At 36.0% G+C, this 22,999-nt stretch overlaps 1 protein-coding gene across 12 annotated transcripts in view; it reads right to left on the bottom strand.

The window, feature by feature from the left end:
- DLG2 (discs large MAGUK scaffold protein 2) overlaps positions 1–22,999 on the bottom strand; it is a 2,206,106-nt gene that overhangs the window by 674,627 nt on the left and 1,508,480 nt on the right. For all 12 annotated transcript variants that reach the window (XR_013156681.1, XR_013156683.1, XR_013156682.1 and 9 more), the window contains one exon: positions 17,218–17,268. Coding sequence is in view for 9 of the 12 variants with exons in the window: in XM_077113416.1 (XP_076969531.1) it covers positions 17,218–17,268 (51 nt within the window). In the remaining 3 variants the exon portion in view is untranslated. The remainder of the gene's footprint in view (positions 1–17,217; positions 17,269–22,999) is intronic.

The following is a 22,999-nucleotide window of genomic DNA, read 5'->3' as shown; positions in this document are numbered from 1 at the left end:
TTTCCTTTCTCAAGATTCCAGAATGATACACTGTCTTCTAAGACTAATTCGTTCATTTAATAACTCTGAGATTTAAGTAGGTAACTCTGATTTCACAGCTACTGCTGCCTTCATTTAATGTTTTACTTTTCCTAGCCCACTGAGCACAAATATAGACTCTAGGCTCAAGTTGAGAAACATTCCTTTAGAAACCAGAGGAAAGAATCCACACATTAGCTCTTCCAAAGCCAAGTTTTCCAAATCACAACGCTATGTGAAACACAGTCAGCCTTGACCAAAAATGGAAGAGAAATAATGTGACATCATTAAAGAAACGGTTCTTGGTAAAATTTTGGATTTGCACTGGTCTCAGTTCTGATCTCAGTTCTACTACTTACTAGTTTTGCAACCTTGCACAAGTCACTTAATCTCTCAATGCCTCAATTTGTGAGGTAGATATGGTAATAATTAGCTCAATGATTTGCTGCAGGGAGGATTAAATGAGGTAATATAAAAAACGCACTTTAGCCACAGGCTTCAGATTTCCAGAATATCTTTTTGGTATATTTGAAAAAAAAAAAACTATTTTTTACTCAGAAGAATAGCCAAATCCAAATGACACATCTATCAGCTAAGCAGAGCAATGTGCCTACATTTCAAAAGTGTTGGCAAAGAATTCGGTCAGTTCAACTAAGTGCATTGTTGTAGGTGCTGCCAAAAGAGATAGTCTGCACTGCAAAGCATGTGTTGTAATTTCTGTCAAAACTGCTCAGGCTGAAGACAGCAGAGTTCTAAAGTAACATGCATGAAAGGAGGTGGTTAAATAACACTGATATGAGTTTAATTTTGAAGCAGTAATAAAGAGTCCTTACAAAATACCTGGCCACATATATTTTGTCATTGAATGCAGGCACAAGGAAACCTCCACAGACTAAGAAAAATTTGCTTTAACAACTGACCAATGTAAAAGACTGGTTTTTCATTTTTCCACAGTAAAGAAAGGAAGCCTATTGTCTTTCCTTTTCAGACTTCATCACGTAATAATTATGTAGAACAAGTATATGATAAGCCTGATCAACAATGTAAGATCCCTTTGAAATTAATAGGCTCCTCACTATAACAGCTCATTCACACATGGGTTTCCCCTACTAACCTGTAAATAGGGGCTGTTTTTAATTTATTACCTAATCACAGCATCTAACATAGCATCTGTCCCAGAGCATGTGATCAGTGAATGCTTGTTGAGTGAACAAACCATGAATTCCAGGGTCCACAGTGGGCATTCAGTGCATATTTGTAGAATGAGTGAAAATGTAGGAGGAAAAATGATAATCAGGAGTATTGCCAGAATAATGATATCATATGAGAAATAATTAAAGTAATGGGGGGTGGATGTCATGGTCAGGTTCATGTGTCAACTTGGCCAGGCGGTGGTACCTGTTTGTCTGGTTGGGCAAGTGCTGGCCCATCTGTTGCTATGGGGACATTTCATAGAATTAAATCATGATCACATCGGCTACATCCACAGCTGACTCCATCTGTAATCAGCCAAGGGGCGTGTCTTCTTTAATGAGTGACACTTAATCTAATCACTGGAAGCCTTTTAAGGAGGATTCAGAAGAGAAGGCTCTTTTCCTGCTTCGGCTGGCGAACCTCTCCTGTGGAGTTCGTCCAGAATCTCCATTGGAATCATCGGCTTCACAGCCTGCCCTGTGGATTTTGGACTCTACATTCCTGCGGTCAAGTGAGACAATTTTATGAATTTTATATTTACGAATATTTCCTGTTGATTCTGTTTCTCTAGAGAACCCTAACTAATACAGTGGAAAAGAGAACTTTCAGGGGAGGAAGAGGATGCTAAGTTCTTTTTTAAATAATTCAAGGCCTGTAATGTGAAGAACTAATAATAATTATTATCACTAACTCTTCTATAGCATTTGTTAGAGTCAGACACTGTGTTAAGTACTTTGTTTTATACTTATTAACTCAATTAGTCTCCATGCTTAACCCTCTGAGGTAGGTGTAATTACCATCCCTTTGTACAGATGAGCATACTGAGGCATAGGGAAGTTAACGGACTTGCTTAACTTCACAAAGCTGGTATGTGTTAAAGTCACAATTTATTCTCGGGCTAAATGGCCACAGAGTTCACCCTTGAAACACTTTACGATATTGGCAAAAAACAGATGATTAGAAATTACTAGAAAATTCAGATGGATGTAAGAAAAAACTTTCAAACAGTAATGTCCAAAATTTAAAAGGTAAAAAAATGTTCGACATTTAGAGGGTATATTATTCCCTCTTATGGAGGTGCAGAATAAATCTTGTCATGTAGAAAACTTCCTCATGACCCTAAAGATTTATGACAGCTGCCTTTAGAAAAGCCAAGTGTAAATGATTTGGGGGTAATGTGAAATCTAATTTGTCATGGGAGGAAATTTTTTTCTGATTTCAGCTTAGTTTGAATGAAATCAATGAATGCACTATAATATTTTTGGTAGTTTTTCTCTGAGTAGTTTTATCTGAGATTATTCAGATTTTTCCAGTATTAAAAAAAAACAACAAGAGATAGTGGAAAAGGGACCATGCTGGAAGTTAAAAGATGTGAATTTTTAGGCTGGTTTCTGCTATACATTTTCTGAGTGACTTCGGGGAAACCAAGTAACACTTTCTGAGCCTTCATTTCCTCATTTGTAAGATATAGCCATGTTTTCTTTTCACAGGGTACTCTGAAAGATGAAATGATATATCTGAGAAAAGCTCTGAAAACAGTAACATACCGTTAAAAAATGAGTGTATCATAATGTATACATTATATCAATCAGAATGGAGCAATGTTACATGCCTAGTAGAACCAACAATTTCATCAATTTTAAGCTTCAGAAAGTATTGACATATTTTCCATGAGGAAAATTTCTGAAAAACAATTGAAATGCTGCTTTAAGTGGGTTCCTTTTCTTAAGTTAGAAAAATGCTAGAAATGCAAGATGCGATATCTTTTTGTTATTGCTCCCTAGAGTTAGGGCATTACTAAGCAGTGAGTAAAGTTTTAGCAGATGGGGGTGGGGGTGGAGGGGAGTTTATATATAAATTCCCGTATATTAAGAAATGAATCTTTAATCAAAATAAGTGTGCCTTTTGTTTTCATGAAGTTGCTTTCAGCTTTCTAATCTAACCTGTTACTTTGTCAATTAGCTTAGCGCTTTTTTAAATGTTATTAAGCCTGGAAGGCACTGTGACTATATCATGGCTGGTCAGAGAATAAATATTTTACTTCAAAAGAGTTTTGTGCATTTTCCATGCTTGCTGACTGAATTCAGATCAACTAGCTCTCCTAGCCATCATTTTTGTGACCTTGGACAAATGATTAAATTCTTTGGACCACAGTTTGCTTATCTATAAAACGGGGATTATAAAACTTACGTAATAGACTTATTGTTAAGGTACACAATAACCACTGCAAAGTGATTAGCACATAAGGTTTAAAGTTCAATAAATGATAGAGATGATATAATCATAGTTGCAACTGCTACTGCTAGTAGAACTAGAAACAGTAGCATTGAGCATTCTGAGAATTGGCCACAGTTTATAAAGATTTTATCTATCTATCTATCTACAGATACACAGATCAAAATTCACAAATATTATATATATAATAAATTTAGAAGGTTACATGTAAAAATGTATATGAATAAAATTTTACACATATACAATTCATAAACACATACTATATGGAGGAAAAAATAATTCCTATCCTATATCTCTTGTCAAAAGAGTGAATGGATTATTCTAATGATTAAAAACATCAAATGAAAAGGATTGAACCAAGAAACATTTAGACCTTGAATGGCTTGAAATTTTAGACTCCAAATTTTCCTTTTATGCAGCTGAAATTAAAGTGGGCAGGAATTATTCAAACTCTGGGCTCATTTTGAGCAGTGATAAACCTACTAAGTAACAGTGGTTGATGTTACTAAGTAACAGTTCTATTGAGCTCATAGATGAAGATATTAAGATATAAACTTGATTAACAGTTTCTTTCTCACTAGAATGTGAGTCCCTTGAGGATAGGTACTTTAAGAGAAGTAAATCATAGTGGAAGCATGATGACTATTACTATTTTATTATATTGAGCAAATCACTTTGCCTCTTGGAACTTCAGTTTCCTAATCATACTCCAGTGATTCTAAGAAAAGAATAATCATGGATACAGTTCTATCATCCCAGGAGTGTGCTGGTTATTTGTGCTGTTTCCCAAATGGCTCTTGCTCACTGCCTTCCTGACTCCTGGTGAGAGTGGGACTTGCTTTGACCAAGGAAACGTGAGTAAAAGTATTGGGTGTCACCTTAAGGAGTAAATCGAAAATCAGTTTGTGAGTCACAAATGTGGAAACATCAAAATAGAGTTTTGATTAGTCTTTCTTATTACTTTACTATAATAAGAACAAGATTAAAATGTCCAATCTTGTATTAATTAACTGAGATTTGGATAGCCTATTCCAGTTTATAAAACGGTTTTGCAGAATTTCAGTTTAGACATTGAGCATCCACCTCATATAAGGTGTTGGGAATATAAGGCATTTAAAACATGCTGTATGGTAGACAAACATAAATACAGATGGCAGGAGGGAGGCCTGAGGTGATGTTTTATGGTCTCAGCTTTGAACAATAAATAGGAGTTTTCAGGTAAAATAGCAAGGGGTCAATCACAACTGGAAGGATCAATAAACCTAACTGGTGATCCTGAATTAAGTGCAAGGTGATAGTCTTCTCCAATGATTAAAACATATGTTGTTCTAGATAGACCAAACATTTTAAACTATAAATTAGGAAATGAATCATAGAGGTTCTATCTGATGCCTATGGATATGTTTATAACAATAATTTCTTCAAAGGATAAACTGAAAGATTAAAAATGCATCAAGTATTGGTAATTGCCATGGTTGCCAAACCCCATCCAACATCATTCCTATTAACCCTAAAGAACACCCAGAGCCCTATTTGACATCCTACAAAAATTGCATGCACTAAGTTTACTTTTCAGAAACCTAAAACCTTCAGATGGTTCCTAGGCCAGATAAGTTTTGAAACCCAGAGGTGCCAGCCTCTCCAAGATCATCAACCAGTTCTATCCCCCATCCCATACTGTCGACATTCCTTTTCAACATGAAAAAAGTTAGAATGGGCATAACCCAAATATCCTTAAAGACTGGGAGAAGGATCAAAGGAGAAAGAGGAGTTACAACAGAAAAGTTAGGTTTTAACAAATGAGTATGACTACTGAATCATCATATTGATATTTCTTGTTAGTCGCTAGTGTCTTGGAGCAGCTCACAGGAAAAACCTGAAATTGTGGAACTGTAACCTATACCAAACTTTGAAATCTGTTCTAGAACTACTTGTTAAAATGTCCTTTGAGATGTATTGCTTTTTTGTATATTATATTATACAATAAAAAAAATAGTCTTGTTGACATCTTGAGACTGTGACTTGACCATTTTCTGAAGTCCTCCCTTAGCATTTTTATTATGGAAGACAATTATATTATACAACAAAAATTACACAACAAAAAATGTTAAAAAATGCTTTCAAGCTCACTGAGGAAAATGAATAAAATAAACACTTTTACAGACACGGGTTCTAACGATTACTCAAATATTTGAAATAACTTTTGGTTTTTCCTACTATATGTCTCTGTGTGACTACTAGACCCTACTTTGAGATAATAGTGTTTTTATTTCTTCTTCCTTTATTTTTCTTTTCCCTTTCTTCCCACTATAGTAGGTGCTCACTGTCTTGGGATTGATATCAGAAGCAGCTTGCAATGACTTCTCTACTTTGTGGAGGAGGTAAAGGGAGAAGAGTCTCCCTATAAAGCAGAACCTTGGTGAAAGTGGGGCTTCCCAAATGAAACAAACAAGAAGATTCCCCTGAACTAGAATAAGAGAAGAGACTGATTCTGAAGCAAGTCTAAACAGACAGGGCCTTAAGCAGTCTGTTGAAGTTCCCATGTCCTGCTATATAGAGTTTGTTCAGCCACAGGTAACAAAAACTCCAGTTCAAACTGATGGACAAATTAAAGGGGATTAATTGTCTTTCATAATAATAATGCAGAGGGAGGGCTTTAGAAATGGTTGAGTCATGGTCTCAAATGTCACCAGGACTAATTTTTCCACTATTTGTCCACTCTGCTATCGGCAATGTTCACCTGGTTATAAAACTGGAACTCCTTTATGGTCATAAAACAGCTCCAAGCTACTATCAGAGTTACAGGCTTCCTCGTTTTCTATCCATGGAAGAGGGTAGGCTTCTGTCTCAGAATTCTAATAGCCATGCAATTCATTCTGATTGTACTGGATTAGTTTGCATATCCATTACTGATAGAGGCCAGAGGAGGATATAAACCATGTGCTGGTTGGTTTAAATCAATAAGGAGTTCAGGATGATGTTAGCTTCCATTACACCATATGGGTTATGTGGGGGAAGGTAGACAGCTGAAACAAAATCTGGAGACAGTTAGGGAAGTAGAAGGGGTGGAGAGAATGAAATTGGTAGATGAACAGTAAATATCCACTACTCTAGAAATACGTAAAAAAAAAAAAAAGCTGACAGATTTGAAGAGACAACTCAGAGTGGGGCAAAGGATATTGCAGCAGTTACTTGTAGAAACAGATGACTAAACATTTTGTGGATTGTCTTGTATTATGCAATGACATAGAACTGTGAGGTAATTCTGGAGTTGATTGAAGTGGCCGGAAAGAAAAGCCCTAAGAATGGCTGAAGTATTTTCTGCTAGCCTGACAGCTGACTTGCAGAAAAATATAGCTATGTCATTTAGGGTTTACTCAGTTAGTTGCAAGTAACAACCCACCCCCCCACACACAGCTTTTACCATTTCTGTGCAAGCCTTTCCACTATACATTTTGTCTAAAAAGTGTTAGTTTTAAAAGTACCATTGTACTAGCATTAGATGTGTTGGTAATAACCGAGGATCATGTCACAGAAATGTGGGTGCATGATTATAACAATATATGTTTCACAGAAGAAAATACATCGGCCAATACAGATGATGTCAGGGTGTTGGACTGATGACCTAGAAGAGAGAACTTGTTAAAACTCCAATGACAGAGGGTTTATGAGGTAAGAGAAGAGAGATAACTCAGCTGGGAGCTTATAGAGAAAAATGGAGAAGGTTGGAGTCAGCAGCTGAATTTCAGCTAAATGCATTTTGTGCTAATTCATCTAAATCAAACCTTTGAGCTATGTTTACAGATGCTCCTCAGTCCCGAGACTTTGATGTTTACATCTAAAGAAAAGTTAGATTAATGACCTCTCATGTGTCTATAAATTATGTTTCTAATCAATTTATTCTGATGTCTGAGCCCAATAGTTAACATTGCAAAGCATATACTTTCCACATGTACAAAAATCTGCTGGCTCCCAAGTCAAAAAAATTTCTAGACAGTAGAGATCTAAAATAATAGACCTGTCACTAGCCATTTTCTTTCCTGCCACTTTTTTTTTATTGCTCTCTTATTCTGGGAATTAGAGCACAGCAATGGGATATTTGAAAGTAGACTGTGTGTAAGCTTCCAGTGTTAAGGCTTACTGCAACCTGCCCACACTATTCTACTAGAGAATTTTGCTTTATGACCTTACCTCAGTGGTGAGATACATGATTAGAACTTAGAAAAAGTAAAGAATCAAGCAAGGCAATATTTATTTTGAGAATAGGCTGTGGCAGTATGGGTCTAAGGAACAACCTATCCAACAATTCAGCCCAGTGACAACTAAAGTGCAACCCCAAGATACATCAGTCTAAGGCCAATTGTTGGTAAGCTGTAGATGCCTGATTTGAAGTGTTCTGGCTATAGAGAACTTAGGGGAACACACATAGAGCCATAGGAAAGGAGGTGATGTCTGCTTGAGTCTGAAGGACAGTCATAACACAGGAAGTGAGTACTGCCAGTTCTTGCTGTCTTTTTTTCCCTCTCTCTTATCGCTTGTCTCTGACTCTCTGCAGGAAGTCTTATTTGCTCACATTAAGCATACTTCACATGACAGAAAACTCCACATGGCTGCCACTCTTCCGCCTCCTATATCACAGCTTTTCCACACAGTGGAATATCTTCACTCTTGGCCTCTATGTTCCAGTGTGAAAATTCCTGGGGAGCATGCTGGTTCAGTTTGGCTCAGGTGCCAGCCTCTAAACTGTTCATTCAAATCACCTGGAGAGTTTTTAAAACTAAAGGTTTATCATGCTCCACTCTTAGAGGTGGTCTAAGACCAGCAGGTATCAGAATTGCATTTTACAAGCTCCCCAGGTAATCCCAATGAGTAACTCAAGAACAATCAACTGTGTAACTACGGGTGCTATGACTGGCAGTCTTCCCCAGGACCTGATGGTTGAAATGTGGAGAGGAGCAGTTCTCCCAAAGGAGGAGGGCATTCTTCAAAAAGAAAAGTTGGCTTTATTGGAAAGATAAAACAATAACTGCTCACTATATCATATGTAGAGTCTGGACGGGAGCTCATTGAAATAAAATATCTTAAGAAGGTTTTAAGGATCTGAAGCAAGTATCATAGTTTCAAGCTATTGAAAACAATGGCAAATACAATATTACATAATGAAATGAAATACTATTACTGCTTGACTCCTGGAACTAAATTCTTATGAGTTAACAAAGAAGTAAGATAGATTTGCAAACAGCACTAGGTTATTCTAGCAGAAGCTACGGTTGTAAACCCAAGGGCAGACTCCATTTATATACCTGACATACTTAAAAAGTACACTGATAATTGGGCATGCATACATTTTGGAGATAATTTAAGAAATTCTCATTTACCACACAGTAGTTATACACACACACATGAAAACCATGTATTTGACACTTGACCTAACTCTGGAATCGCAGCCTAAGCTATATCAACTGTGGCATCTTCCAAAAGAAATGGGGCTTACACAGCATGCCAAGTCCCAACCAACAGTATTGCTGAAAATATAATATTTTCAGTATTCCTGAAACCCTAAGAATACCCAGGACTCTATCTAAAGCTCTATAAAAATTTTATTCACTGCTTATTTTTCAGAAACTTAAAACTTCCACATTGTTCCTATGCCTTACAGACACCAGTCTCTCCAAAAACATACTAGCTACATACCTCTTCTCCATAATTTTGACAGATCTTTTCAATATGAAAAAGTTAGAATGGTCACTGCCCCAATATCTCTGAAGATTGGGAGAAAGATTAAATGAGAGAGAACACTTAATAAGAGAGAAGATAGGCTGAAACAAATTATTGTGACTACTGAATCACTATACTGATATTTCTTGTTAGTCTTTGCTATATTGGAACAACCAGAGTAAATAACTGAAGCTGTGGAACTGTAACCTATATTACACTTTGAAACTTGCTCTATAACTACTTGTTAAACTGAACTTTGACATTTATCACTTTTCTGTATATATGTTATATTTCACAACAAAAAATGTTATAAAAAGAAACGGGGCTTAGATAAATGTGTGTTTGTGTGTGGTTATACAAACTTAATAATAACTAATGTCATCTAGGCTGTTTAAAGACTGTTGTAGGCATTTGACAAATATTTCTATTTCTTGCAGAGCTCCAAAGTAGATATTATCCCAGTCATTACAGAGGAAACCGACATTTAATAGGTTAAGTAATCCACTTAAGGTCACAGTGTAAGTGGCCAATCCCGCATTCAAACCAAGATCTGAGAGTTCTGTGTATATATACCTACTTTTGCTCCATTTGACACATTCTAAGTCAATAAAACTCTGATCAAATGTCAAACATATTATGTAAATACATTTATGTCTAAAAACATACTTACGCTTGGGTGGTATATATACATATGTGTGTATGTGCATATATTTCAAAATAACTTAAACACTGATAATTGGAAATATATATAAACTTTGGAGCTCTTTTAAAAAGCTTGTCTATCTCACAAATCATTCCACTAAATCAGAATAGGATTTTGTTACTATTGACTAAATAAAAACTGAAACACTACTGAGCATCTACCTGGACTCTGGATTTTGATTCCTGTTATTATTAATTGCAAGTAGCTAAAGAAACCCAGAAAAATTAGGAATTTAGATACCCAAAGCCTCTACATTATTTGAAGTCTAGTTCTGTAATTATATTTGAATTTAGGGATTTTCATAATTATCAATAACATGAAATAAAATAATTTAGCCTAACTGAATCCAATGGCTTTTCAGTTAATTTGGTATCTGAATGAAGTTAAGAATCCATCAGTAGATGACTTTAATGGGAGCACATTTTAATTGGCACCTCACAAATTCTGTCTTCAAAATTTCCTTGTTACCCAAAAGCTGTTACTTGATCCATCTACAGAAATTTTCAGAATGCTATATATCAATAACCTTTCTGTGCTTTGGAAATAGATTTGTTTTGGTATGGGTGAAATAACAGTCAATGACTTACATTTGGGAAGATGGTGCACATCTTGGATTCTTTTTTTAATTTCAGAAAAATATTCCTGACTTGTTAGACATAACATTGAAATAGTACCACATGACCATACATTCTGCAGCTGTCAGGAAAGCACTCCAAATGTTCTCTCTTTTTTGGTGTTGGTGGGGGAGGTGGAGAGTCACTTCAACATCTTTGCTGAATTGCAGTCATGCATGCTGGTCAGGATTAAGGAGGCATGATGAATCTATTATCTATGCTGGGTCAACTAACTTCTCTTGATACAAATCATGTTGAAGTGTGTAACCTGCTAACTTCATACATGGATAAAGAATAAATCACCCAGAGCCATATATTTTTCTCAGCTACCTTTGCTAATGTCATAAGATCCCAGGGTGTCAAAAAGACTTGAGACATAACAGGTGTTCGTGCTAAAAGGCTCAGATCATATGGTATTAATGAAAGGAATTTGTTGGGTTATAGCCTGGGCATCCTTGACCCCTCTCTCACTCTCTGGTATTCTCTCATACTACATAACACCAGGATCTGTTCTTCTATCACTTAATGTATTTTGAATCATTCATGCCTCCATCAGCATTGGCAGAATTTAGCCATTCATTTTATGTCTTAAATGGCCAACCTGTATCCTCTCCAACATCTTACAAAATGTTTACCCTATAATGCAGTCAAAGTGATCTTTTAAAAACACAAATAAGATCATCACTCCCCTGCTTCAAATTCTTCAAAGGCTCTCCACTGTTTTCAGGATAAAATTTAAATTGCTCAGTATGTTATCCAAGACATCCACGTACTCAGTGCTGAGCATATCTCTAGCCTGATCTCGCTTTGAGTACTATTATCAGCTTGAAGTCTTGTCAATCTGAACTACTTGCAGTTCCTTGAGCGTGTTACTTTTCTTTGAGTCCTTGGACACTTGCACATGCTACTTCTGTCTGAGCGGTCTTCTTAAGAACTTCCACTCCTTTTTCAATGGCTAGATTCCTCTCATCTTTCAAAAAACCAACTAAGGTTTAATTCCCCAGGGAAGTACTCCATTCTGGACCAGACAGCCACAGCACCAAAATGTGGTTCTTTATGGTTTCTGCTTATTTAATTGCCTATGTCCTCTACAAGATGGCAATATTTGATGAAACTAGCCTAGTGCTGATGTTAAGTTCTTGATAAATAAATGTACATAAGACATTTAAGGGATTCACTGTGTGACAAGTGCCAACATATTGGGTTAATGCTATGAGAGAGGAAGAGTCATCAACTTGTCCTCGAATTAATCAATACCTTTCTCTCTCTCTCTCTTTTTTTTTTTACATCATCACAGCAATATAATAAAATTCCTACCCTCAAGGAATTTATAGACCAGTGGAAGACACAGATTTTAGGTATCATTTAATGTGATAAATCCTCTACTTGAATTAATTTAAGAAGGGGCACATTGTCCTAGAAGGGAGGTCAAGAAAATCTTCTTGGAGGAAGCAAAACCTGAGCTTAATTTCAAGGCAATCTAGCTCACTGGTGAACAGTTTAGGTTCTAGCATCTGTTGGGCACGGCGCTGAATCTTACTGCTATCCTTTACTAATATTGTGCTTTGTGAAAAACGATTTATCTCTGAGCTTCAGTCTCCTAATACATAAAATGTAGTTAGCATTAACTACCATGCAGCAATGATGCTAAATTTGATTAGCTTATTACAACATTATATTTTGTAGGGATTAAATGTAGAAAAAGTATAAACTGTAATCTCCTATATAGCAAGAACCACAGCTTCTTCATCACTTGATGTCTAATACCTAGGAAAGTAACTAAAAAAAAAAAAAAAGCTGGTATGAAAAGTTCTTGTTGGATGAATGTAAATTGTTGAGACTAGAAGCTATATATATATATTATTTACATATATTTTTTGCATGAGCAGGCACCGGGAATTGAAACCAGGTCTCCGGCATGGCAGGCAAGAATCCTGCTACTGAGACACTGTTGCATCGCCCTAGAAGCTATATTCTTAATAAGCTTTCTCCGTGATTCTGATAAATACCACTTGTCAGAGCAACCACGTTTACCCAAAGGAGATGTAAGAATAACAACTATGTTCAATATTATAAACTTTATATTAACTCATTTAATAACCACAAGGGTCCATGAGGTAGGTACAAATATTTTAGCCTCATTTTCAGATGTGAAAAGTGAGGACCAGAGATATTAAATATCCTGCTCAAAGCCCTTCAAACAGCAAATGCAAGAGTCAGGATGCAAATCTAGGTCAGGTATCTCTGCTTCATGCTTCCAGTGGTAGAGCTCAGATCAGATACAATCCATTCATATGCTAAATATTCACTGAGTATTGGATTCCAGACACTTTCATAGGAAAATTGGATACAGAACTGACTATATATTTATACAGAGAATACATTTAGTGGGGTAGATTGACGTTAAAGTAAATAATAAATAATATACATTTCAAATAAGTGCAATTAAAAAATAATAAAGCTGTGTGCATTGGTTTCCTAGAGCTGCTGAAACAACTCACCACAAACTCGGTGATTTAAAATAACAATCTGTTCTCTCATGGTTCTAGAGGACAAAAGTCCAAAATCAAGGTGTGGGTAAGGCTCCTTTCAAAGGCACTAGAGGGGAATCCTTCCTTGCCTCTCCCAGCTTCTGGCGGTTCCACTCTTTGCCTCTGTGTTCAAATGGCCTTCTCCTCTTCTCTCTGTGTCTTCTATTGTGTCTTTTATAAGGACACTAGCTATTGGATTTGGGAGCCACCCAGTTAATCAAGGATGACCTCATTTTGAGAACTTAATTATATCTGCCAAGATGTTTTTCCAAATAAAGCCTCATTCAAAAGTACGAGGGGTAGAATTTTGACATATATTTTGGGGGCTTGCCACTCAATCCATTACACTGTATATAGGGGAAAAGAGTGATGGGGACACTAATACTAATTCAAATGGGGTGGACAGGGATAATTTTCCTGAGGAGGTGACAATGGAGCAGATATTTAGTGTAGTGAAGAACAAATCATGTAAAGATCTGAGGGAAGATTTTTCCAGGCACATAGAATCACATATATTAAGGCCTTGAGATAGGAAAAAGCTTGACTTTTTTGAGGAAGAGTAAAAATGTCAGTGTGGCTAGAGGAAATTTGCAAGGAATTGATGGTGAGGACATAAATAATGGAAAGACAAGCAGTGGTCAAATTTTATTATGCCTTATAGGTTATTATAACAAGTACAGATTTTTTTTTGAAATGTCCTTACCACTTTTGGAGGGTTTTAAGAATAAAAATGGTATGACCCAGTTTATGTTTCTTAAAAAAAGATTACTCTGGCTGTTCTTAGGACAACAGACCATAGTCTGTAGAACAGATTATAGTGGAGTAAAAAATACAAGATATTATTAGTGGTCCAGGCATGGTATGATATTGTTTTAGTCTAAGATTCTATAAAGCAGGTGGCAAGATGAAAATGGTTAAATGTATTTTTATTGTAGTACCAGTAGAACCTACTCATGCATGATAAGGGAAAAAGAGGAATCAAGCAAAATTCCTAGACGTCTTAGCCTGATAATAAGGAAAATGATAGAATAAATTAACTGAGATACAGAATAAAAGGGTCAAAGCAGCTTTGAGAAGAAGTGCAGGGAAACATGGGTTCTATTATGAGCATAATAACTAAGATGCCAACCGGACAGTCAGCTACACATTTGGAGCTCAGAGGAAGGATCACTTCATGGTTGGTATTGAAAGGAATGGGTTTGGATGAGATCATCTAGGTAATGTACAGAGATTAAGAAGAGGCCTACACACTAGGTTTCTGGACTTCCCCAGCATTTACAGGAGAGCCAGCAAAGAAACTGATGCAGGACAGTCAATGAGGTGCCGAAAAAACAGGAGTGTGTCTTGTTTCAGAAGCCAAGAAATGAAAATTTTTGAGGAAGGAGGGAATGAAAACTGTATCAAATACAGAACTGATGTTGGATTTGGCAAGATGGAGCCTGTCATTGATTATGGCAGGAATGATTTAGGGCTGTTGTGGGGTTGAAAACATGAAATGGGTTAAAATAAGAAAATGAGGTAATAAAGTGGAGTCAAAGAAAACAGGTAATTTTCATAGATTTTCGATAAAACTCAATAGAGAAATGAGGCCTTAGAAAGGGAACATTGGGTTAAGGGTCAGCTTTTCCTTCTTTCTCTTCTTCTTCTTCTTTTATTTTAAGATGATTGAGAGCGATTACATCATGTCCGTATTAAAGTTATCCAGTAAAAGGAAAGAGAAAAACTTATGTTGCAGGAAAGAGAGGAGAGAACTGCAGAGGCCAAGTCCTTAAATGGAGAAGAGGGTACAGAGTCCAGGTCACAAATGAACAGTTGGCCTTAGAAAGAAGCAGGGAACATTGCTCCATTGTAATGGGGTGCTAACACTCATAATGGTAGGAAAGTGAGATAGTTTTCATTTGATTACTTGGATTTTCTCAAGGACACATGAAAGGAGGCCAACAGCTGAGAATAAGGATGAGAAAGGGGGTGTTTTCTTTTTGAGATTTAAGAAAAAAAAATGATGTGAAATTGTTGTTCCAGAGAATTATTTTACTAAAGAATTGCCAGGAAGTCTTGAGGGTCACTGGAGATCAACAGTTATAAATTTTAAGTGAGAAGAGTGAGCGTTTCTTTAGCCATGTTCAGTTGCTCAGGTGCTAGCAGAGTAATGAGTAGGCAGGTGCTGATTTAACCAGCTGGGGTTTTGCTGGGTGAGCACAAAAAGGGAGAGAGGAGAAAAATAGTTGGGCATATACAGGGAGGAATAGAGGGATGGGCAGGGAATATATACCAGCTGAGGAGGGAAGTAAGGATATAAAATTATAAAAGATTTGGTGGTGGGGCTAGGGGAGTGGTGAAATCAATGAATAGAGGTCTCAATGTGATTGAAAAAATTTTGGAGTACAGGAATTAGAATAAACAAGGAAACAGAGGAGGTGATGTTGGGAGAATATGACACTTGACATGAAAGTTTTAGAGGGGGTACTGTTAATGTTAATAAGATGCAGAGTATGGCCAGGGACTCTAGGATAGGAAATGAGAAAAGTGAGAAGACTTGCTCCAAACCATGTAGCAAGAAAGGGTCAGAATCAAGACTAGAATAGAACTCTCAGGTGTCTGATTCCTACTGAAATTTTTTACATATTTTCGGCCTATAATAAAATATAACTCAATTGTTTTTTATTTAAGGTGCTTTTGTGGGGTAGGGAACAGGACCAGCTTCATGGGTCTACATAGCTCTGTGCTTAGAAGAGTCCCGGGCTGGATTTCATGCTAGGCTGTCACTTTCTTGAAAGTCTTAGTAAGTTTTAAACAAGGGCCCCACATTCACATTTTACATGGCACACCCCACAAATCATATAACTGGTCTTAGATGCAAGGTTAATGATTTAGAAGGAGAAATACGTTCTTCTTTTGCATTTGGGCTAATTTTTCATAAATCTCAATTTCTTTTCCTTTTAGAATGTCATTAAAATTATATAAGTGTTCATAATGGGAGTTTTAAATAACCCATCTGCCTAACATTTAACTTTCAACGTAAATTTCCTTTTAAAACCACTCATACTCAATAAAAATTAGGCTGAAACCAACAAATTCCCCGAGTCAGAAGAGCTAATAATCAGGGAACTGAAAAGGAGACACAAATTTGAATGCAATCTAAAGTCTTAATTCAGCTTGAATGATGGCATAGGAAAACATATTTTAATTTCTTATTATAAAAATACTATATATAATGATTATAGAAAGCTTAGATAAAATACATCAACAAAAAGAAGAAATTAAAAATTACCCAAAAAACTTTAACTAGGCTTAATCAGTTGTAACATTTTGGTGTATATCTTTCTAGGCTTTATGCCTATATGTACGTATATTTCGTATGTGATACTTTATTTGCATATTAGATCATATTTTAAATACCATTTTATAACTTGCTTTTTTTTACTTAGTATTATAATTTAGACAAGAACATCTTTCTTTGCAATTAACAATCTTACTAGAATACTACTCTTAGTGTAATTTAATATAATTTCCTAATGTATAGATTTAATTTTTAATTAAATATATAATTTTAATTATATATCTTTACATAAATTTATATATATATATTTAATTCCTTATTATAAAGCTACTATACACAATGATTATAGAAAGCTTAGGTAGTATATATCAAAAAAAGAAGAAACTAAAAATTACCCAAAAAACCTTAACTAGGCCTAACCTAACATATATATATGTTACGTATATACTAGGGCTGTGTTGTATCTAGTTTCCCTAATTTGTCAAATGTCTTTGTCAAGGTCCTACCAGCACATTTGCTCTGTTTTTCTCTACTGTGATGTTTTTTAAATCCTTCACTAATTTTTTTTAACCATATAAGAAATGTAGAGTAACTTGTTTTGATGGTCTTAATAGCACATTAATGATTATATTGTATAAAATATCTTTAAAACATATGACAAAACGTATTAAAAAGTACTGCACAAGTTCATTGAATATCTCTTTCTCGTTCATTGCTCCAAATCCTGGCAATACAATTTACACACTGAACACTCAGGTTATTTGGTCTGCTTGTTTCCAAGCCCTCTACCATTTCATTAATATTCTTACTATGAGTCCTGTGGGAAGCTTCCAGGTTACAATACACAATTGCATAATTTTACAAGACAACCTATTGGGATACAGAATATGAAATGCAAAATAGGGGCTAATTGATTTTTCTTACCCTCTCCAATGTAATTTCTTCAAATTCATATTCAATTTCTGTTCCATTGACCTGTAAATCAGAAAAAAGAGAGAGAGCCATAAAATACCTGTTGTGGGGAGATAGCCATAGTTTAAAAAAGGCATAAGGGTTAGGTTTTCATTCTGGTTATAAAAAATGCCACATTGTCTTGATGTTTCATGATTATGTGTTTTCACGAAAGCCAAATATAATTCAAATATTCTAAAATATGTAAGAAATGAGACTCTACCAAAAATAATAAGGGATCAAAGCATTCCTTAGAATTTTGCGATTATTTGGGGTGGGAGATAAATAAGAAATACGTATTTTGAGTTTACAAAGAACAAGTCATCAAGGACAATTTTACAGTTAAAAGGGAAATAGCTGCCTAATATTTTTTAAATATTATGAATGAATGCTAAAATATGACATTTTGTGCAATAAAATAGTATTAAGAATGACTACGTCAGATAAGGAATGCCTTTGCTTTAACAGAGCAAGCTCAGGTAATTCATCCCCATTTATTCTCGTTATATTTATTGGGAAGCCCCAAACTGTTTAACCATGACCATGTACTTCTAGTAACAATAAATAAAGAGCAATGTAGGTAGGACATATTTTAAATTCCTTATGAGAAACCATTTTAACCGCCCAACCAACAGTTGAATTGATTTGAACTTGGAGTTAAATGCATTTTATATGTAGACAGGCTACTTATAACACATGCCTTAGATGTGCATATGGACTGTATGAAGAGTTACTTTAAAATAATATAATAAATATTCAATTGCCATTATTATCTATCATAGAGTTCTCTGACAAGCAAAATCTTTGAGCAAGAAAATTCCCATATTGGTTCTTTTTCCTTATATGAGTCTTGGCAATATCATTAGCATTTAGGAATCAGCCAAAAAAGTATTACTTTTAATTCTACAAAACCATAATTTTTGTAGGATTCTAACTTCAGTTTATTTTTCTCTTGAGAAAAAAAATTAAGCATAGTGCTGGAAGATTGAGGGCTGTAAAAGTCAAGGACGAGATTGCCCTGTTGTATGAGTGTGCCAAGAAAGAGTTGAAGAAAGAAAACGGTGTGTGTTTGTGAATAAATGAATGAATGAATGAATGAGCTAAACAATTAATATGCTTTCCTGATTTATAAAAACAGTTATCTGTGGATTCTGATCCACAAGGAATGGACATAGCAGCATAAACTAATGACATAGTTTTAACTATAATCAAAATTAATGTTAAGCCATATAAAGCATGAAAGCTCTGTTAGCTCCCAAGAACAATAAAGACAAGGAATTTTACTTTTGTGTCTCCACCAGCCACTACAGAGCATGTTTCTGATTTTCTAATTACATGAGCTAATTGGTAAATCGCATTTTACTGTGTTACTACAGTATCAAACAGCCCTAAACTAAATTTGATTTTCTGGGTCTCAGCAACTTAATGACTCATAGAAGAGGACTTGATGATATTAGAAAGCTTTTGCAGATTCACGGAAGCTTTTGTTCTTTGCATGCAAAAGTAAACTACAAAACCCCAACCCCCCTGTATATGTGTGTTTCTGTATTGATGTGTGTGTTTTTATTTCTAAACTTTCTTTAGTTGACAGAGGGAGGACAGAAGGGAAGCTGAATTAATGTGATATGTTTCTTTCTCTCAGTATGGCTCCGTGAAGCTTTTCTTTGCTTCAGTGCTTCTCTAGAGCAAAGCCATTCACATTATTAAAGTGTGGCAAACTGGGGAGAAAAAAACAACTTCAAAGGGAAGAAAACAAGCCTCTGATAATAAACATCGAAAGGCTCAGGCTGTAAGAAATTGTTAGGATGTACTTTTTAAAAGAGAAGACTATTCTAGTGGCATATGTTGCACGGTCGTGGTCTATCGACATCTTTACTTCACATTTCTATGATCCCATTACCCGACTCTTAGATCCTAGAAGCACTGCATACACATATCCTAATTGGTATTCCAAAATTACCCCATCAGCTAGGTGAAATATAGAAGGCTTATATCTATTCCATGGGCCCTTAGTTTTCAGCCCAAGAAATAAGCACATTTGCCTAATTCAATAGTATCTAGGCTTTCTTCCTAAGAAGAGATAATGCCATTCCGGCTGGGATGTAACCTTATTTTTAAAAGAAAGCATTCCATGTCTACAACGGGCTTTAGTGAAATTAAAAAAGAGTGAACGGTAAACATTGGCTCAGGGGAGGCCACATTTCAGCTTTTAATTGACCATTTAAACCATGTGACCACAAAAGCCAGTGTGGGAGCTCCAAAAAGACATTTGAAAAATCCTAGTATCTATTTTCTCCTCACTAAGGTAATCTATATTCTTCCCTAAGCATCCCTAAGAAGTTCTACATCTTCCCTTTATAGGACTTTGGGGAAAGGTATAATAGAAAAAAGAACCAAAATACCTCCATTTTAATCAGAAATACATTAAGTGTAGGCTGTAATGATTGTAAAAATGTAGTGCCTTTTCAGATCAGTACAATAGTCTTTAAATAGTTTTGGTCCATATTTATTTAGAGGACTGGTTGGTTATCAAGGGTGAAAAGTCAAGTGATAGTATCAGTAATTCACCCCTGGCCCTAATTTTGTGTATTCATACTCAGCAAAAGCAAAACTGTGCTGCTGATGGCTCCCATCATCTTCTGGGGGGGCCCTGTGACAATCCACTCTTGTTTGAAGCCGCGTGGTGGTAGACTCATTCCACCCCAATCAGTTTACCAACATATGCCTTTCAACTCACCAAGTTCTCTTCCTGAAAAAAAAGTTCTGGCAAAAACATTCTTTTTTCATACTTCCTGATATTTAAGCACCTGGTAAGATTTTATGCTCCTGATAGTCTGGGGTTTGGACAGCTGCATGGATGGGATCCCCATTATTCCAACTCTGGCCCCAACCATCACTGACAGGCTCCTCTTCCCCTGGATGACAAAAGTGTCATTTTCATAGAAACAGAGGATTGATAAGGTAGATTGAATTTTCCAGTTCTGATAAATCTGTTTTTCTTCAAATGCTTGATTTTTCTGAGCCTAATGACTCCGTGGTGACAGCTGGTAGTTTTCTATGGTGGCCAGAAAATCAAACTGATGCCACACACTGTGCTCCCCTGTTCTGGGCATGCAGCCTTCCTGGCATCATATGGCAGCTAATTCAAGAGAGTGACCCACACCCCACTCAAATTCAGACTCAGTATTTAAATTCCTAATTCCATAGACTTTGGATGCTTTACATGTTTCTCTTCTCTCAGGCAGCCTTTAGTTAATTTCACTGCCTTTTTTCTTAAATTCTGTGCTATAGTAAGCACCTGCTGGATGATGACATAATTTGATTTGGAGGTGCATTTTTATCTCCTGAAAAGAGGCTTTTCATGAATAACACATGTGGACTATTATATGTTTTACTGCTTGTTCTTTAACTGGAATTCTAAATGCTGATTTTTTTGAATTTTTTTTGTTCTTGGCCCTATTTGTAATTACTTTGAAGCTAATAGCAATTTGAACTCCGAGTTAAGTGAATTTTTATACATCCCTGTCTTATCACATATTATAACAAAGTATCAAAACAGGGATATCAAAGTGTTGGCTTCTTTAGACTAAACACATTTCAATCCAATAAACAATTACTGAGCATGTACAATGTGCCAAACCCTATGATAGGTACTGAGAAAAAAATATATTTTAAGATGTGACCCCTATCCTTGAGAAACATACAGTCTTTAACAAGAGTACAAACGCACATCTATTAGTGCCACAGAAACGTGACAGTCAATATACAAAACACGGTAGTGGATGAGAGCCATTGCCCTGCTGTCACCACAAGCATGCTCTGTGTAGTTCTATTTCTTGCTTATCTACTTCTTAGATATCATTCCTTACAAATGTAGAATATGATGGATGATGCACTAATTCTGCCCCTTATGATAAGTAATTATGATATAGTAAATAAGCATTATCTCTGAATCTTATGAAGCTGCCACCGGACTTGGGAGGAGTATGATGAGGCTGGGACACCAGGATCTCTAGTTTTCATAGTCTCTTGCCACTCTCAGAGCAAGGTAGGACCATGTCCTCTGTATCCATTCATATGGGGCTACAGCATATGGCACAGTGCCTGGTACACAGATGTACAACAGCCATGTGAATGAGCAAATATGCAAATCATCGACTCAATCACTAAATGAGATTTGTTTGGTGGTTAAACCTGATATTCTCAAAGAAGACACTGGTTGCTAATGGGAATATAATTCCCACACACATACACACACCGTCACTCAACTGCATTCCTCTTCCTTAGTGTCACTCCTCCTACTTGGGGAATTCTTCAGCACATATGTTACGATGCTTCACTGCCTCTTATACTTCAGTAGCCTAGGTATACTCTCTAATGCTCAGTAGGTAAGAACACGGTTCCAGAAAAATAAAAAAACACAAAAAACCCTCACAGATTTGAATACCAGTTCCAATACTTATGAGGCATGTAAATGTGCTTAATTTTCTTCATCTATCAATACCTCAATTTTCCTAATGCATAGAATGGTACTAACAATAGGGGTCTTTGTGAATCTTAGGTTAGACAATCAATATAAAATCCTTAGCACACATCTTAAGTGCCTCAGATATTTTAGCTATTACCCCAAACACAACTAACATCTCAGACCTTACTTTACGAAATGTATGAAATTGTTGGGACAACTAAATGTATCTGTCTGCTACATAGTAAGTCATCAATGGTGAGCTATCATTGCTAGTCATGGATAACAAAATTATAAGGAACACAAAATTTATTTGATCACATATTGAATGGTTGCTTATCTTTCCAATAATATAGCATATTGCTAAGTAAGCAAATGAACACTTTTTCTTGTACAAAAACCACTGAAAACATTTCATAACCCAAACATCTCTTTCCTGAATCCTCTAAGATGCACTTCTTTGGGTTTATGTATCAGTTTGGCTTTCTCTCCCAAATCAAGAGGTCAATGTGGCCTTCACTCAGAATTTTACCATGCAGCTTTTCTGTCTGCTCACTCTTACAATTTAGTTTTTAATACACTCTTGCTCAGTTTTGGCCATTATGTTGTTCTGTTATTGCCTAACACATTTTCCTAATGCCTCTTTCATTCCATTCCCAATTCTTCACCTTCATAAAGCTTCATATTATATCATATCATCTTTCCCTATCTGTAAATGTTTATAGATTTCCAGAGAACTCCAAAATTAATGAGCTGACATCTAACACTTCTCCATCTTTAAATAACCATAGGCAGTCCCTAACAATTGCTATCATTTCCTATGAAATATGTCTTGACTGCTCTCTTCATTTAAGATTTTTTTTTACAGGTATGCATTGGTCATTTCTAATTTAAATACTCAATAAGTAAATTAAAACATTAATCTAACACTCACTAAGTACTACGTACTAGGTACACAATAAACCTTGGAGATACAAGGCTGATTTAGATACGGTTCCTGCCATCAAGGAATTCAGTCCAGTGGAGGGAGACGAATAAAAGGAAACATGAGACCAAGTGATATAGGTACTTGGAAAGATACCTGAAGACTAGTGGGTGTAGAGATGACATAGAGAAGGAAAAGCAATTTCACCTGGTGGGAATCAGAAAAGGTTTCACAGAGGAGGTGGTAGGAGCTGAATGTGTCCATGGGCAGATTTTCGTCAGGTGGGTGGGGATAGAGACAGGCCCCACCGAGGCAGAGAGAGCAAAATTAACCACCTCAGAATGCTCTACTGTATAGAGCATTGG

Source organism: Tamandua tetradactyla, chromosome 8 (genome assembly GCF_023851605.1).
Source record: "Tamandua tetradactyla isolate mTamTet1 chromosome 8, mTamTet1.pri, whole genome shotgun sequence".
NCBI classification, from domain to species: Eukaryota; Metazoa; Chordata; class Mammalia; order Pilosa; family Myrmecophagidae; genus Tamandua; species Tamandua tetradactyla.
Note: the sequence above shows the minus strand (reverse complement) of the source record. Positions and strands in the feature narration are given on the sequence as shown.